Here is a 14,111-nt window from a genome sequence, read left to right on the forward strand (position 1 = left end):
CGATAAGCAAATTCGTTTGCTATCAGCTGCCAAGGTTATGTGAGGCTCTCCCAACATTGCGTACTCAATGAGGAATCTATTTTGGAACAAATGCTATAACTTTGTAGCGCTTACCTTTTCCAATTGACTATTGCGCCATGCGGGAACAAAGTCTAATTGAGGGTCGGAGACAGTAAATTGCTTAAAATTGGAAAAGGCATGGGTCACCATGTGAATGGGTTTGCTATAAACAAATGCCAATTGAAATGTGTGGAAACATCGTTAATATAACTTGTCCACGTTTGTCTTGTTTGTGGAAAGTTTTCTGATCGAGAGTTCAAAGTACCAGTAGACTCGCATGACACACATTTTTGGCTAATGTTCTGGCGAAAGAAGAAACCAAAGCAACGCAAATAATCGTAAGACTTCAACCGACTTTTGTTTACTCTTAGTTTTATAATAATATGGTTTATTTTTAGTAATGTATTCACAGAAAAGAGCTTTTAACATATTTGTTTGTAGGTAAAGTTAAAAAATACATACATACATACATCAAATTTAACACATCAGAGTATAAATTTGCCAAAAATGCCGGTTGATGACTCGGCGAAATCGCTTGATTTATCTACTCTAATTTCACAACGCCAACTGATGAATTAAGCGATTTGTTAGCATTTTTGTTTGCTGAAGCTTTCACAGATATGTAGCTATTCAAAGTTACCACTGATTCGATAAGGGGTTCCGCCACTCGCCAGGTTGATACACCGAATGATTCATAAAGGGTTTTACTATTGATTAAGCTTCCTGACAAATTCCATGAACACATCATGGAAAGTTGTATAGCTGACGGAGTAGTACAATATGTTCATTTCAAGTTTCAAGTTTTCCATGTAGTTAAAGATTGCGGACCACTTGACCATTCCGTTTGGTATGCAGAAGGTAATCATTCCTCGATACGAGAACTTATTGCTGAAGTAATAAGAAATCAAATTGGAAATATGTTATTTAATTATGGCAAATGCTACACAAAACTTAGGCTTTTCTAAGATAGTTTTCTAGTAGTTTACATATACAAAGTTTATAACAGTGCGAGTCCCATTCGAGATTATATGCCTTGTGCGGAAGTATAAGCGAATCCCTGGAACTATTTACGTACATATGTACATATATATGTGAAGATTATTGTTTATCTGTTTACGTATTCTTGCAAACAAACCATAGTTCATTGCCATAGTAAAATAGATATTGTAAGGCCTCATCTTTATGGCAAGTAATTATTTACATACATATGCATGTAGATACCTGTATACAGGTAAATAGGAGGTAACAAAGTTAGTTCAAATCAAAAACCTTACTTACACTTTTAATATACATACTTAAATGTATTTAAACCCCAAAATAATGAACCAAAAAACCAAAACCAAAAAAAATGTCAACTTAAGACGTAACATACCTGACAGTGCAATAGGGATGATCCCTCATGAAAATATCCTCAAGTCCTTGTAACAAAATATCGTATTCTTTTCGAATATCTGAATTAAATTTTGTGCCATCTCCATCCGACTTTCTAAATAAATCCACTGTATTCCTATGTCTCACATAATGCCTAAATGGCCTCCGACTAGAACCACTAATACTCTCCATTTCACTATCGCTTATGTCCATCATGGTGATCCGCTGTCGATCTTCCATTGCATCGTTCATTTCCGCTTCGGTGCCCATCTTTACTTTGACAAAAATGCCCATGTTGAAGCGATACTTGAGCCGCGCCAAAGATCCATAGCAGAGCAATGAACCTTGTTCCATGATACCCACATTTGTGCATAGGGACTCGCACTCCTCCAAGCTGTGCGTGGTTATAAGAATGGCACGACCGGCCTGCCGGATATCCTCCAGAATCTTCCAAATGTCGTATTTTGAATGCATGTCCACGCCAGCAGTAGGCTCATCAAGGCAAATTAGTGTTGGCGCCAGAGTGGCAATGGCAATCATTAGCTTTCGCTTGGTGCCATTGCTGTAGGTGCTGATACGCTTATCCATGTGGTGGACGAGTCCAAAGCACTCGGCCAGTGACCTTACCAATTTTTTCACGTAAATTCGCCGGATACCGTTAATTAAACAGCTGAAGCGTAGCGTCTCCCTGCCAGTCATGTGCAGCAAGAGCATATCTTCCCGCATACAGAAGCCCACGTGCTGTAGTGCGTCCTTTGAACGCATCTTCATGGAATAGCCCTTGATGTAAATGCTTCCTACCGTTATCGACTGCATGCCCACGATCATCTGGAATGCGGTCGACTTTCCTGCTCCATTTCTGCCCAACAGACCAACGCACTCAAAGCTGGAATGAAAATTTGGCTAACAAAGCCCCGGGTTATATATTCAAGAATATTTGTACTCACGGGTGTATGGCCAATGTTAAAGCTCGTACTGCCAACAAACTGCCGTGGCGTTTCGACACGTTCTTCATGATGAGAGGGAAACTATAATAATCTTTGGAGGACAAGTAGGACAGCCCCTGCCGGATTTCTTTTACTTCTATATCCTCATTTATATGGTTTGGCTCTATTTTGTCGTTCTTTATGGATCTGAAAAATATAGTTAACAGTCAGTTAGTGCGACATACAAGACTTTCGATCTCAACATAACTTGAAGACATAGTTTATGCGACGCGGAACCCACGTCAAAAGGACCAGGCTGAGGTATACCGCTCCGCTCATAGTCAGATACTCCAGTTGCTTCCAGCCATATAAATGGCCTGTGTTAACCAAACAAATAATCTAATCAAGAAGGAGCTCAATATAAAGGAAATAGGGACGAACTCACCGCAGTGAAAGCAGTGATTATTATGAAGATAGGTATGTAGGACTTTATCATTAGCTAAGATATCATGCATGCCACAAAAAAACGAATAATGCGGATGAATCAAGAGGACTGTCTCAATTATAGCATAGCGGGTTTCCTCGGCCTTGGGATGGATGAACAATGCCAGGGCGCCTGAAAATTAAATCTCGTTATAAAACCTTTTACGGTACTATTTCGCTGCGGTTACCTATCATATTTATGTACAAAATTACGCTTAATATCTTGCCAAAATCATTTGATATCAGACACACCAGGTAGGTGAACGAAATGACCGAGAACCCGAAAGCGAACAGTAGGAGTGATATAGACATTACCGATTCCGTAATGATTCCGGAAACCACGATCAGCGACACAACCATGCAGATGAAGATGCAATAGTCCCAGGACAGGTGTGACAGCCAGTAGGTGACCCGGCTCATGCCGCTGGCAAATTGCTGGTACTGCGCGTTGGTTTGGCGCTCGAAGATCGGCATTACGGCAAAAGTGGCGGTCGCCAAGATAAGGTAATGGAACACGAGTATATCGAACTCTACGACACTGATCTGGTTGAGAACTGGTTGTGCCATGTTGATTTTATCCTGCCACGGATGATTCACAATCCGAATATCCATTTGGGCCAACTCCTGTCCAATGGTCGCATACACCATGCCCAGAGAAAGCGGCGATCCGCGCTCGAGATTGTTATTCGACCAGGCGATGATCAAACTGTCGTCGCTTTTGAAAGTGACACCGGCCAAATACGTCTCATGAACCATCCTCTGATCCAACTCCATCTTCTTCAGGAGATAATCGTCGAGAGGAGTTCCTTTTATACTGAGAACGGACGCCCCTTGACGTAGGACATTCTGTCTGTAGCGTTGGAAATACCTATCTTCCTCATCGGTGGATTCAATTACAAACACCGGCGAGGAATATACGCTCAGATCCGTGACCACCAATTCTTTCGGATGACGGTGGACGGTAAACATAATGGCCGCAAAGGAGAATACCAACATAGAAATGATGATCGGCATTATGAGCAGGGAGCAGTAGAACTTTCGGTAACGCCACGCGAAGATGCGCTTCTTCTCCATAATTCCCCGCCATTGATTGCAGCACTTTACGCGACCATCATCTTCGCGGACTTCAAAGGAGGGCAGTAAATCTGGAGATCATGAGTTGTATAAATTCCTTGTTTATTAAAAAAAATAGATAATACTGCTTACCAAGCAGAGATGCCATGGGCAACGGGGGTGCTAGCAAGGTATTTGATTCACTCCGCCTACGGATCTCTCTCATCTCCTGTCCTATGCGCAGGAACACACTGCCCAGCGTGGGCGCATACACACTGAACTCCTGGATCATCAGATCTCTCAGAGAAGCCTCCAGATCCAAAAACAAGTTCGGAAACTGATTTACATATTTGGTGGGCAGTTCGTAAATTACGTAAATAGCGTATTCGGTCTGCAATCTTATGCCCGGAAGGCGATTTTGCAGAAAGTCCGTCACCTCACTCACTAAGCAGCCATCAAGCTTGGTGCAGATCAGCAGATACGTCGAGCCAGTGTCGGCCACCTGAGTGAGGAAGCCCGTGGTTCCGTATCCAATCACCTCGCCATCACAGAGGACCACAATCTGATCCGACACCACCTCGGCCTCGTACATGTTGTGGGTGGACATGATTATGCATCGTCCATTCCGTTCCCGGCGCAGTAGGTCCCACATATCACTCCGCAGTTGAGGATCCAGACTGGTGCCAGGCTCGTCCAAGAGGAGAATCTGAAATTGCGAAAAGTTAGACCACTGGCCAGGAAGCTGAGGGTCAAACCTTCGAATTGCCACAGAGGTTGCAACACAGCATAAGCATTCGCTTTAGGCCGTTGGGCAGGTCTTTCACTTTGATATCGGCATATTCCTGCAATTGGGCGATCTCCAGATACTTGTCCGCCTCGGCAGAAGCCTCCTTTCGGTTCATTCCCTTCATCCGGCAATAGAACTTCAAGTGCCATCTGGCCTTGACCTTCTCAAACAGTGCATTTCTCTGCGGGCAAATGCACATCCCCTGAGTCGCCTTCCTCTGCTTTGTAGCCAGGTCATATCCGTTGATAATAATCTCTCCCGAGCTGGGTCTCACGAAACCGGCGAGGAGCTTAAAGAACGTGGTTTTTCCCGAATCATTGTGCCCGAGGATCACTGTGATTTCGTTCTCATAAAAATTCAGACTAATATCACTGATCGCAGAGCGTTCGTTGTAGACTTTGTCTAGGTTTCTGACTTGGATAATCAATGGATTGCCCTTAACCTCGTTCTCCTGCCTCTCAATATCCGGAAAGTCAGATCGCTGCCGTCCCTTTCGAGGGAACCAAAAGGAGGGTTGAAACAGAAAATACCACTTTTTGTGCCGATAAATCTTTAGGTGATCCACGTAAGCAAGGATAAGCAGGCGCCATAGGATGCCAAGCAACATGAGAATCAGAATGGGGCCCAAGGCTTTGAAATCATCATAATCGGTCCCCTCAAAGAGATTGCTCCAATGTTGTCCCATCTGGAGGTTCTCGCTTATCATGAACGCTCGCAGACCCATAGCCAACGAGCTATTTATGAATAAACAGGCGAACACGGCCCTTACTAAAGAGGATTTATAGGTCATAAGCAGAAGTATATACGGTAGGCAGCCAAGCAGGTGGATTATTAGAATGGCCACCTGCACCCCGATAGTATCCGAGAAAAATGTTGATATCATAAAAGCCGAGCACAAGACCTCCAATTTGTATAGCAGAAGAAAGAACAAGACCAGAAAAAAATCGCTCAGCGGATAGTAACGCCATTTCAGCAGGATAACCATAAATATAGTTGGAATTGACAGGAGGAGGAAGCCTACCAGAAACCAGGACAGCCAGTATATCCATGGCCTAGCGCCCAAGAGCTGAAGCATGTCCCTTATATGCTCCCGTCTTTCCGTCACAATCATCTGAAACAACAAATAAGCTACTGTACTCATATCAAGCTAAATAAGCATACTTGGGCAAGATATGCAGCGGATATGGTGAAGGGCAGGAAGAACACACCGCTCAGTGATACCCTGTTATCCGTAAACGTGTCTTCCAAGTACTTAGGTTCGGGATATTGCTGCAAAACTACTCCTGGTAAGATCGCTCCATCATTTTTGGATCTGATTAACGCTTCGCTCAGCTTGGCCTGCACAGCTAGGAAACCCTCGACCTTATAGAAATCGGTGTCCAGCTTTAAGTTCTTGTATATCATCCTACTATCCCAAAACAGCTTGGGATTGCTGCGCAAGTGAAATGGAAATCGCAACGCCACAGAGACATTGTCTGGAAGGACGATAATGTCGCTATAGCTGTCGTCAAACTGTATGCCCACATAGCCGTATTCATCAACATTTTTGAGTGCACGATCCAGTTCAAGGGCGTTTTTGAAAGCCGTAGTACCTTTAACCTTCAGATCGGTGAACAAATCTTCGATGATACTCGTCACCACCGGATTCTTTGGTGAGTAGAAAATGTACCTGATTTTTGGGTATGTCAAGCAGGCCTGGATTATTGTGGCAGTCTGAAGTTGGCTTATACATACGGCATTTCGGCTGTAATATTGACGGGGCCGTACTTTTTTGCGAATTCAGCCTGCGGCTCATGAAAAAGTGCCGAAGCAGCATAGATGAGAAAAACAAGCAATGGACCCACAATGATAATCACGCTGGTGAGCTTATTGGCCAGCTGAAACCGAGCCGTCTTGCAAATAACCAACCACAGCAGACAGATATTGCTCTGGGGTTTCACTAGCGATGGACTACTGGACATATTTTAACAATTTTGATCACGACAGAACGTAGACACATTAGAAATATAACAAACTTCACTTATACTCCGCACTAAAACGTTCCGGCTTCCGTGTTTTCTTTTATTTTGTGGTTCATGTGAAACTAAAAGTAGATTCGGATATCCGGCAGGGAACGTAACAGCTTACTTCTTCTTGGACACACCCACGGTGCGACCACGGCGACCGGTAGTCTTGGTGTGCTGGCCACGGACACGGAGGCCCCAGTAGTGACGCAGACCACGGTGGGAGCGGATCTTCTTCAGACGCTCCAAATCGTCACGCAGCTTGGAATCCAAGTTGGAGGAGGTCAGCTGCCAGTACTTGCCATCAATGATGTCCTTCTGCCTGTTAAGGAACCAGTTGGGCACCTTGTACTGCAGGGGGTTCGAGATGATGGTGACCACCTTTTCGACCTAAGAATGGGTAGGAAGCGCCTTTAATGGGTGTGCCCAGGGTGGGTCAAGATGGAATAGCTTACCTCCTCCTCGGTGCATTCACCGGCGCGCTTGGTTAGATCGACATCGGCCTTCTTCAGCACAATGTTAGAGTAGCGACGACCAACTCCCTTGATGGCGGTCATGGCAATTCCAACCTTGCGCTTGCCATCGATGTTCGTATTCATAATACGCAGGATGTGCTGGAACTTCTCTGGGATGACGAGCGACTAGAATACAAGACAAATAATTATTAAACAGTATTCTACACCTCGCCATTTCGGCATTTTTGCAACAGAAGGCACTGACAAATGATGTCTGCCAAATCAACGCCTTTCATGTTTAAGACCTCGGCTCCCACTTCTTCGCTGAGCACTCACCATTTTGCCGTATGTATTCTCGTATTTACTCCTCACTGCAATAAATTAAACGATATTTTGGTTAAAATTAAAATTAAATTGAACGCGCAGCACACCACTCACCGGAAACGGGAAAAGAAAAGAAGGCCGATTTAATGTGGCTATCTCAGGCGCAAAGAATGCACTAAAAATGTTTGCCACGTTCTGTTGACGTGCTGTTAATCACTCAATGCGTGCTGTTAAGCGCACTCGATCTCATTACCGATTTGTATTTAGAAACCGCCAAAAGTTTAAAATTGTCTAATTATATACTTAGTGTTTTGATAAAAAAAAAGGACAGCTACGTTTATTTAAAAATAATAAAGAATAAAAATGGCTGCTTTACTTTAAACTACTATATTGCATCCCTGGTTCTATCAGAGCACCGTTATATTAAAGCCCTGCAGAATGGGGGAAATAAATGGTAAATTAAATAATGGTAAAATTAAATTTGTATACATTATTTTTTGAAGCCCTCAGTTGCGTAGGACAAGATGATATAGTATCTTTGCGAATCATCTGCACAATGGCTCGTGATAAGAAACAGTACAACATCGAGGAAGTGGACATGTATGGAAACACTGCTCTCTTGAAGGCCTGCTATTTGGGGCGATATGATTGCGCTTGCACACTCCTGGAGTTTGGAGCAAATATCTTTGCCATTAACTATTTTGGTCAAAATGCTTTGACCCTGGCGAGCTATGTTGGCCATTTGCCCATGGTTAAGGAGCTATTAAAACGGAGAACTTACAAGGACTTCAATTTGTCCTCAATGATCCCGGCTCTTTGCGTGGCAATTATGCAAAAACATTCTGCCCTGGAGGCATTTTTTATTCAACTAGATCCAAAGGGAGCTAAAGATATACACACAGTACATGGTAATTCGGCAAAACATAGAATTCATAAAAAACTTTCTTTTTAATTAATTATTTTAATTTAATTATTTCAGGGTTGGGAATTGAGGACCTGCGAAAAATGATGCGGCAAGCAGAGAATTCGAGCAAACACAAATCATCCTCTTCTCACAATTTTTTGTTTAATGGCCGTCGTTAAATCAATGTATTTTTGTAATTTCAAATTGTATAATTAAGCATTTTAAAATATATATTTCCTTCATAAGTGTGACCATTCCCTTTCTTTATCCATTAGGTGGACAGTCCAACATTTTTTAATATCGATAGCTGCGGCACACTAGCAATCGATATCTTCTGTGGCTTTTTACATCCCTATCCCGCCATTTAGCCCGCCTGATTCCGATCCATAGGTAGAAATTTGCACACGTTCGTCATTCATCATATAGTTACAGCCGCGGCAGCACTATCAACTGCTTATTTTAACAGCTAAAATTGCATTTCCCCTTAAACGTTAAAACACATCCATCATGTTCGAAGCACGTCTTGGTCAAGCCACCATTCTGAAGAAGATCCTGGACGCTATCAAGGATCTGCTCAATGAAGCCACATTCGATTGCAGTGACTCTGGAATTCAGGTATAAACTACATTAGATGTTTAACGTGAAGAATTCTTACACTTATCAAACTCACAGCTGCAGGCCATGGACAACTCTCATGTGTCTCTCGTCTCTCTGACCCTGCGATCAGATGGCTTCGACAAGTTCCGTTGTGACCGCAACCTCTCCATGGGCATGAACTTAGGCAGCATGGCGAAGATACTCAAGTGCGCCAACAACGAGGACAACGTGACGATGAAAGCGCAGGACAACGCCGACACTGTCACCATCATGTTCGAGTCGGCCAACCAGGAGAAGGTCTCTGACTACGAGATGAAGCTGATGAACCTTGACCAAGAGCACCTGGGCATCCCAGAGACGGACTTCTCGTGTGTGGTCCGTATGCCGGCCATGGAGTTCGCTCGTATCTGCCGCGATTTGGCGCAGTTCAGTGAATCCGTCGTCATCTGCTGTACCAAGGAGGGTGTCAAGTTCTCGGCCAGTGGTGATGTGGGCACCGCTAACATTAAGCTGGCTCAAACCGGCTCTGTCGACAAGGAGGAGGAAGCTGTTATCATCGAGATGCAAGAGCCTGTAACGCTGACGTTCGCCTGTCGCTACCTGAACGCCTTCACAAAGGCGACGCCATTGTCTACCCAGGTGCAGCTGTCGATGTGCGCAGATGTGCCGCTGGTGGTCGAGTATGCGATCAAGGATCTTGGCCACATTCGCTACTACCTGGCACCCAAGATCGAAGACAACGAGACATAAATCGGCTGTCTTCCTTATATTTATATCGTAACTTCTCATCCTCCCACGTACAATTCATTCCTAAGTTTTAAGTTAAATCCGCATTTTTGATCAATAAAAGCTATATTGTATAATGTTAACTCGTTGAAATTGTACAATTCATTTTAAGGGTAATAACCATTTATTCGCATTTTATGTATAACACTGGGTATAGTTGAAGGAGAGAGATTGCAAACATATATTAAGAGTAATAGTATATCAAACACCTGGTGTACCAAAGATATACATTCAGACGGTTTCACGTGGGATAGGCAAAGAAAACTAGGCATATCTTCCACATAGTATAAGTTTAACTTTGTTAGCCTCGATAGCACCAAAAAATCTGGATAGACTATTGGGGAGTTAGAAAATAAGGGTAATGAGCGAATATTCTATACACATGTATATAATAAGTACTCGTTTCGTATCAGGCACATATTCGGGAGTTTTGCATTAAACAGCTCTTAGCGAGTGTGTGCCTGGAATCAAGAGCATTAATCGTAAATATATATAATAAATAGTGCGTGCTTACACGCTTCCAATACTTGCATACTTGGCTTGCTTATGCTAAAAGCTATATATCCTATACATATTTTGTGAGTATATAAAACATAGAAAGCTGTGTCATATAAAAGTGTATAAAAAACGTTTGAGATTACACATAATAAATAAGCAAGAAGAGTGCGTATAACAATGAACAATTCAGTTTGTTCCTGCGCATAACAAAATTCGGTTTATACGCCTATGTGAAAGGAGAAGTCCAAAGGGGATAAATGCATGTGACAATATATTACAGTGATGCTAAAACCCCATTGTCACTCACAATTTACCATCGGTGATTATTGTTCCTCGTCGGTTGGTTGGTTCTCCAGTCCTATAGGTATATAGACCGATTGAAATTCATCCTATGAAGCTGCCAAACTTGCACTGGGACTGGAGGACTCCTCATCGTCCAGCGAGCTGCCTTTGTCATTGGTTTTGAGCTTCGGATTTACTTGAAGCAACGTCTGTAGAGATCTTATGCACTTTTTGGACCCTTCCATAGCTTCGTTGGATAACTGAATTAAAGAAACTCGCATTAGTATTTAAGTTGGTTTCTGTTGCCGAAGGATTTAATACCATTGTGAAATTGAGGAATCCGTGGGGAAGGCCTTCTAGTATTTCCAAGTTTACTTGTCGACCAAGGCGCTTGAGTTTCTTGGCAAACATTACGCAGTCATCTAGACAGGGATCCATATTCAGGGTCTGTAGAGGGAAAAGTACAATTTTAAATTACATTAAATTAATTTCGCTTAATAAACTTACAAGTATTTTTGTCTCCGGGAGCTGGGAAAGCCATTCATCACTGGCCCAGTACGGCGACAAAAATGGATCCTTAGGCACATCGAATGCAAACTCCTCGCTGGGACTCCGTGCTATCAGTGCGTCCATGTTGCGGACGTCTTGTGTTTCCATTACATTGCTTCCATGGATCTCATAGGATTGTGTGCAACGGGTTAGGGTGGTGGTTATATTATTAACGGCTTCCTGTAGTCGACCCTGCAGCGTATCCATCGCGACGAGATCTCGACCTGTTTCCACCAGAATATCTTCATCCGAACTCACTTTAGCATGTCCATTCGCCTGCATTTGGTCCGCCTCAGCAGCCGTCTCTTCGGTTACCTCCATTGTAGCGGTGTCAATCAGATACTTGTCCAGAAAGTTGTCAATATAGGCTGCAGAAGCGGCGTCCTTCGGTGGATCGGCTGATATTTCAATCGGGTAGTGAACAATAGGCTGTGAATCGTCCTCGAACGAGACACACGAGCTGTTGTCGCCCTCGCTGTTAGGGAGATCTGTTCGCTCCACGGTCTGGCTATGATAAGAGGCCGAGGCACTGGCAAAGGTGTCGCTGCTCTCGTCATCGTGTTCTGTATTGGCTTCCAGCGGCGTGAGCGGACTTCTGGCAATTGATGTTCGGCGACTGGAGTTGTAGCTTCCCATGTTTGACTTAGGGACATTGCGTATTTGGGCGGCATCCTCCACATGTTTAGCATTTTCTTGAAGCGTCTCCTGAGCAGGTGCTGCATAGGCACGAAGGCAACGCATCATAAAGCCGAAAGGCAGTAGGGGATCCATTAGGCAGAGAAGACGGGCAGGACTGGGCACAAAGCTTACGAGAGTCGGGCAATAGGCCAGAAACAGACCGTCTGGAATTCGAACTCCCTGCTCGATGCATTTTAGGGCCACACCAATTGACAGATTCGCCCCTGCCGAGTCTCCAGCGCACACAATTCGCTCAGCCGTCGTACCTAGGAGTTCGGTATTATTTAAAAGCCAACAGTAAGCGTAGTAAACCTCCTGCAAGGCGCGTGGAAATGGAGCCTCTGGGGCCAGACTGTAATCCACGGATAGAATGGGGCAGTCCAGGGCCACGGCCCAGTCCCGCAAATACAGTTCGTGGGACTTGGATGACTGGGCTACAAAGCCACCGCCGTGGCAGTGAAACAGAATAGAAGGACTCGGCGGTGTGGGCTTGTGCCAGCCGCGATATCGTCCCTCACCTAGCATTCCGGATCGTCTTTTGGCGCTCAGCAGGCGTACAGAAACCGGTAGACCAGGTCCCAGATGAGCCGTAGGCACAGGAATCTCCACAAAGTCGTCGTCGCCTTGGTTCTGATTGACATCGCTGCGGGGGTTCTCCGATGCCTTGAAGTCCTTTCGGCGGGGCAACTTTAGCGGTTCAGCTGGCAGTTCGATCAGTCGATTCACCTTTATAGAGCTGCCTACAATGCTGGGCAGCTTGTGCATCATTTCGGATTCGGCAAGAAACCAAAAAGACTTGCAAAAGTCGATCTTAGCATTCTGCGAGATGTTGACGATTCGGCGGGCCCGGAGTTCCGGATTCATTAAGTACTTTCCGCTGGTCCACAAACTGCGAGTGGTTTTTAGAATGGTACCGTCGCCTTCCTGGGAATAGTAAGATTCCGAATAGCTGGCCATGCTGATGCCCAGGAAGCGAAGTACGCCGCGTATCGAGTCGCCGTACTGAAAGCCCAGACAGCGCCCGTAAAAGCAATACTGGTTAATGGTGTCGCCGAGTTCGAAGAGCTGCTCTGCGGTATGGTTTCCGCAGGCAAACAAATCGCCAGTGCTAGCCGACCACTGGCGCAGGATGAGCAGGTACTGCAGGCAGGTGCACAGCGAGGATAACAGCTGGGAGCAGGCCTCCACCTCTTTCATGTAAAACTTCTTACGGAAGAACATGGTGGAACGGGTGGCCATTAGCTGCTGGCAAATGCCGATGCCATGAGTAATGCAGGCGTTGGTCACGTATATAAAGCTGCGATATCCATTGCCCGGCGTTTGCTCATCGAAGTCGTACTCGTGGGCGAAGGTCTCAATTTGCAGGACCAGCCTGTTTGCAAGGACGATGAAGTCCTGCCAGGCAACGTGTGCTGCATGGAGACGCTGGCCGAACTCAGTGTGGTCCCTGGCGAAGAAAATGGCGTGATCCTGACAGGTGGCGAACAGTGTTCCATAGGCGGCCTGAAGGTCGGCGGGTACGTTGTGGGTGTCCTTTCCATTGACCGGGTGTGGGTTGTCGTCCTCCTGGCCCAGTTTCAGATTGTCGTTGAGGAGGGCAATAAACTTGGGGCTTCCCCGCTCGGCGGAAACCGCGTCAATCATTGTGCGCTGCCAAGAAAATCAAGTTGGTAACCATTTATTAGCTACAATTGCACACAAACAATGATTATCTGGCGCATCTGGCAGGCGATAACCATGTCCAACTAATGCATTGTTTTTCCGGATTAGAGTGACTAACTTTGATGGTTTGAAGGTCGTCTTTACAGTAGAGCTTAAACCAGTTTACTAGTGTCCACGAACTAACTTTATGAAAATAATAAATCAAAGTAAACGTGCAAGTTTGTCTTTTTTCTTACTACACCAAGTACTGTATTCAAAAATATTAATTACAGCATTAACCGAAGAAAAGTCATATAAAACTTTCACTTCTCAACTACGCACTAAACAATTAGTCGGAAGTTAGTACTGTTCAGTATGACGTGTATCTGCAATATATTTTTCAAATTATAAATTTTCTTACAAATTAAATGGTCCTGAACTTCAGCTTAATACATTTTTAATTGGCCCAACTATTGCGGCATCTAACATAACTATTGTTATAAGACTTCGCGACAGATTTAACCGAATAATGGTCAGTGTGGCCGAGTTCAACAAATATACGCTTTATTTTTTATGATAGGGTGTTCCAAAAATCACAAAGATTCTTAAAAGTTTATTTATTTCAGAATATTATCTAAGAAAGATTATAAATGTTTCTAAACTTCTGTGAAAAATGTGCATTTTGTTCAGTGTTTCAATAGAATCAGCATAAAA

At 44.2% G+C, this 14,111-nt stretch overlaps 5 protein-coding genes across 5 annotated transcripts; 2 read left to right on the top strand and 3 right to left on the bottom strand.

Moving 5' to 3' along the window:
- Positions 1-374: 374 nt before the first annotated feature.
- Positions 375-6,649, bottom strand: LOC108109162 (phospholipid-transporting ATPase ABCA3). The gene is made up of 10 exons (XM_017217585.2): positions 6,415-6,649; positions 5,842-6,349; positions 4,649-5,791; positions 4,047-4,599; positions 3,029-3,985; positions 2,846-2,973; positions 2,626-2,714; positions 2,379-2,564; positions 1,433-2,317; positions 375-948 (listed from the first exon to the last, which is right to left on the bottom strand). Exons 1-10 carry the CDS (start codon positions 6,639-6,641, stop codon positions 768-770), a joined length of 4,857 nt encoding a protein of 1,618 aa, XP_017073074.2. The 5' UTR covers positions 6,642-6,649; the 3' UTR covers positions 375-767.
- Positions 6,650-6,700: 51 nt separating this feature from the next.
- LOC108109165 (40S ribosomal protein S18) lies at positions 6,701-7,625 on the bottom strand. The gene is made up of 4 exons (XM_017217588.1): positions 7,577-7,625; positions 7,475-7,509; positions 7,139-7,324; positions 6,701-7,073 (listed from the first exon to the last, which is right to left on the bottom strand). Exons 2-4 carry the CDS (start codon positions 7,475-7,477, stop codon positions 6,804-6,806), a joined length of 459 nt encoding a protein of 152 aa, XP_017073077.1. The 5' UTR covers positions 7,478-7,509; positions 7,577-7,625; the 3' UTR covers positions 6,701-6,803.
- A 236-nt stretch (positions 7,626-7,861) lies between these two features.
- LOC108109164 (DNA replication inhibitor plutonium) lies at positions 7,862-8,582 on the top strand. The gene is made up of 3 exons (XM_017217587.1): positions 7,862-7,916; positions 7,966-8,370; positions 8,442-8,582. Exons 1-3 carry the CDS (start codon positions 7,901-7,903, stop codon positions 8,543-8,545), a joined length of 525 nt encoding a protein of 174 aa, XP_017073076.1. The 5' UTR covers positions 7,862-7,900; the 3' UTR covers positions 8,546-8,582.
- Positions 8,583-8,726: 144 nt separating this feature from the next.
- On the top strand, positions 8,727-9,832 carry LOC108109215 (proliferating cell nuclear antigen). The gene is made up of 2 exons (XM_017217660.1): positions 8,727-8,981; positions 9,039-9,832. The coding sequence occupies exons 1-2, from the start codon at positions 8,874-8,876 to the stop codon at positions 9,711-9,713; spliced, it is 783 nt and encodes a 260-aa protein (XP_017073149.1). The 5' UTR covers positions 8,727-8,873; the 3' UTR covers positions 9,714-9,832.
- An 18-nt stretch (positions 9,833-9,850) lies between these two features.
- On the bottom strand, positions 9,851-13,919 carry LOC108109214 (hormone-sensitive lipase). The gene is made up of 4 exons (XM_017217659.2): positions 13,819-13,919; positions 11,037-13,406; positions 10,851-10,976; positions 9,851-10,789 (listed from the first exon to the last, which is right to left on the bottom strand). The coding sequence occupies exons 2-4, from the start codon at positions 13,398-13,400 to the stop codon at positions 10,637-10,639; spliced, it is 2,643 nt and encodes an 880-aa protein (XP_017073148.1). The 5' UTR covers positions 13,401-13,406; positions 13,819-13,919; the 3' UTR covers positions 9,851-10,636.
- Between the last annotated feature and the right edge of the window lie 192 nt (positions 13,920-14,111).

Source organism: Drosophila eugracilis, unplaced genomic scaffold (genome assembly GCF_018153835.1).
Source record: "Drosophila eugracilis isolate 14026-0451.02 unplaced genomic scaffold, ASM1815383v1 contig_1765, whole genome shotgun sequence".
NCBI lineage: Eukaryota > Metazoa > Arthropoda > Insecta > Diptera > Drosophilidae > Drosophila > Drosophila eugracilis.

Bases quoted from the DNA above. Each gene is read 5' to 3' on its own strand.
- LOC108109214 (XM_017217659.2), bottom strand. From the start codon at position 13,400: ATGATTGACGCGGTTTCCGCCGAGCGGGGAAGCCCCAAGTTTATTGCC. The intron at 10,977-11,036 runs GTAAGTTTATTA...TTCCCTCTACAG, and splicing joins TCCCGGAGACAAAAATACTT to ACCCTGAATATGGATCCCTG. The intron at 10,790-10,850 runs GTATTAAATCCT...TCTTTAATTCAG, and splicing joins GATTCCTCAATTTCACAATG to TTATCCAACGAAGCTATGGA.
- LOC108109162 (XM_017217585.2), bottom strand. From the start codon at position 6,641: ATGTCCAGTAGTCCATCGCTAGTGAAACCCCAGAGCAATATCTGTCTG. The intron at 4,600-4,648 runs GTTTGACCCTCA...TCGCAATTTCAG, and splicing joins ACCTCTGTGGCAATTCGAAG to ATTCTCCTCTTGGACGAGCC. The intron at 2,565-2,625 runs GTTATGTTGAGA...TATATTTTTCAG, and splicing joins CGCATAAACTATGTCTTCAA to ATCCATAAAGAACGACAAAA.
- LOC108109165 (XM_017217588.1), bottom strand. The intron at 7,074-7,138 runs GTAAGCTATTCC...ACCCATTCTTAG, and splicing joins GTGAATGCACCGAGGAGGAG to GTCGAAAAGGTGGTCACCAT.
- LOC108109215 (XM_017217660.1), top strand. From the start codon at position 8,874: ATGTTCGAAGCACGTCTTGGTCAAGCCACCATTCTGAAGAAGATCCTG. The intron at 8,982-9,038 runs GTATAAACTACA...TCAAACTCACAG, and splicing joins GCAGTGACTCTGGAATTCAG to CTGCAGGCCATGGACAACTC.
- LOC108109164 (XM_017217587.1), top strand. The intron at 8,371-8,441 runs GTAATTCGGCAA...TAATTATTTCAG, and splicing joins AGATATACACACAGTACATG to GGTTGGGAATTGAGGACCTG.